At 53.5% G+C, this 2,532-nt stretch overlaps 1 protein-coding gene across 1 annotated transcript in view; it reads right to left on the reverse strand.

Moving 5' to 3' along the window:
* The window catches only part of EXOG (exo/endonuclease G), a 31,059-nt gene extending 29,845 nt beyond the window's left edge, over positions 1–1,214 (reverse strand). Inside the window, exon 1 of the mRNA XM_025200454.1 lies at positions 1,188–1,214. Coding sequence (XP_025056239.1) covers positions 1,188–1,214 — 27 coding nt within the window. The remainder of the gene's footprint in view (positions 1–1,187) is intronic.
* Between the last annotated feature and the right edge of the window lie 1,318 nt (positions 1,215–2,532).

Genomic DNA, 2,532 nt, shown 5'->3' on the forward strand with positions numbered 1-2,532 from the left:
CCCGCGCGACACAGCCACCCCGGCCAGGGGAGGGGCGCCGATAGGCCCCGCCCCTTCCGTTACGCGCGGCGCGCTCCTGAACCTCCCCTGCCCCGCCCCCGCCGGGAGGCCCCGCCCCTTCCGCTACGCGCGGCGCGGCGCGTTCCAGAGCCTCCTCGGGCCACGTGCGGGATCCTTCGCGCCCGTTGGAGGTGGCTCGGGTGCCGCTGCAGAAGCGCGTGCGGCGGCGCTGTTTGAGTTCAACCGAAAGCAGGACTTACACCACACCTACAACGTGCACTCAATACATCTGCTGGAGACGAAAAAAATCACGGAGTCAATACAGAAATGCAGGAAATATCGATACATATATATCTATATCTATATATGTAATTAATTGCTAAGTTGGTCTAATAAAAGGTATCATTTTGGACCGGAGAGTTCTAGATTTTTGTATTTCTTGTTGTCTCAGACAGACGCGGCTACCACAATCACCTGTGGACTCAACAAAGGCACTGGAGTTATGACACGTTACAACCTGTCTGACCTCGGATGCACTGTGTACCTGCCCGAATCGACCTTTTAGGGGTGCAGTTGGTAGCCGTGTTGGTCTTAGACAAAAAGAAACGCAAACCTCTGGAACGCTTGGTTCAGAGATGATCGCTATTATTAGACCAACTAAGAAATCACCAAAAAAAACACATCTTTTTCTTCGATTTTCCTGTGATTTCTCAGTTGGGCTAATGAAAGGTATCGTCTCTGAACCAAGTGTTCTAGGAGTTTGCAGATCTGACCTTTGACACTTTTCTTTTCCTGCCCTTGCCTCCTTTTCTACCCTTTGTCTTCCTCATTTCCAGCTATTTACTGTTCCACAGACGGTCTCTTTTCTACCCTGGAAAACTACTACAGTAGAGTCTCTCTCTTACTTACCTTTGGCTCCCCCCCCCACCTTGTTTTTCCTCCTCCCTTCCCTTTTCTACCTTTTGTTTTCCTAATTTCCACCTATTTACATTCTCACTGACATCCCCTCACACTTCTAGCATCTTTCATTCCTTGGAGTCTCAGAACAGCAGAGACTTCCTATGCCTGAAGAAGGGTGATCGCACCCAGAAGCTTTTCCCCAACTACTCAGTTGGTCCAATGAAAGGCATCACATCTACCCAAAGCAACTTGCCGGACCTAAGATCAATTAATATCAGAGAACAAACCCGCATCTCTCTCTCCATCACAAACATGCTGTTTAATGTGCACAGAGGGGTTCAGCTCTGAATGGTTACGGTGAAGCCCTGGGACTGCCATGCCCTGCCCTCACCAGTGTGAGGAGGGGCTCGCCCCTCACCCAGCCCATCCCGCTCCTCAGAACAGGCTCCCTTGCCTTTTTGCTCGGGCGAGCAGGCTCTGACCCGTGTCTTCACCTGTGGCAGGTTTGGGTGCAAGGTCTGCATCGTGTCTGACTTGACAGCAGTCCAATGTAGAGGTTAGATTATGGTTTCAGCATCCACACCCTGCCCCTGTGTGCCTCAGGCTAGCTAATTCAGTTTAAGATGGACACAAAAACAAATGCAACTTCATTGGAATGAGTTCAAAAGGCTGCAAGGCTGTGAAATAGGAGCCTCTTTACCAGGAGCAGCTAACAGGCAGCAGAATTACAGAACATCTGGTAGCTTGATTGGGGAAACATCAAGGCCATTAAAAAGGAGAGAGAGTCGTTAGCACCTGTGGTAGATTCCTCTGGCTCCTGGCTGCGGGGGCTGCCTGGCACGATTCCAGGCACATGGGACCGGGAGCATGGCCACCTCCCCTTGCGAGGTTTGTTCCACTTTGGAGGCTCTGGGGCACCAAATAGAGGAGCTCCAGGCCGCAGTCCAGAGACTGCGTGCCATCAGGGTTGGTGAGCAGGAGACAGACTCCTACTGCCAGGCCCTTCACCCCCTGGAGGCCAGGGGTAGACCAAAGTCACCTTCCAGGACAAGGGAGGACTCAAGGATCTCCTACACTGCCCAGCCTGGGGGTTAGACCAAGGTAGTCAATGGCCCCAAGGCCTGCTGCACCAGGGTCGCCTCCCCTCTGGGGCTTTGCAACAGGTATGAACCTCGTGCAGCCCCAGTAGAGCCTGCAGAGCTGCCAGCTCCTGCAGGCAAGGGAGGACCTCTCAAGCTACCATCCCAGCTTTCCCTAAGGCCACACAGAGTGGTTGTTGTGGGAAACTCCTTCCTGAGGGGGACTGAGGGTGCAATCTGCTGCCCCGACCCCTTAGCCCGGGAGGTCTGCTACTTCCCAGGAGCCCACATCCAGGACATAGCTGAGAGGATCCCAAAGGTCATCCAGCCCACCGACCACTACCCTATGCTCCTTATCCATGTGGGCCCGAATGACATGGCTCGGAGCAATCCCAGCCAGGTCATGAGAGGCTACAGGGTTTGGGGAGTGGGGCTTAGGGGGTTGGGGCACAGGTGGTGTTTTCTTCAATCCTCCCGGTTTCGGGTTATGGGCTTAGGAGGGAGAAAAAGATCAAGGTAGTCAACCAAAGACTACGGTGCTGGTGTCCTGGTG

The sequence above is a fragment of the Alligator sinensis genome, unplaced genomic scaffold (assembly GCF_000455745.1).
Source record: "Alligator sinensis unplaced genomic scaffold, ASM45574v1 scaffold599_1, whole genome shotgun sequence".
In the NCBI taxonomy this organism is placed as follows: Eukaryota; Metazoa; Chordata; order Crocodylia; family Alligatoridae; genus Alligator; species Alligator sinensis.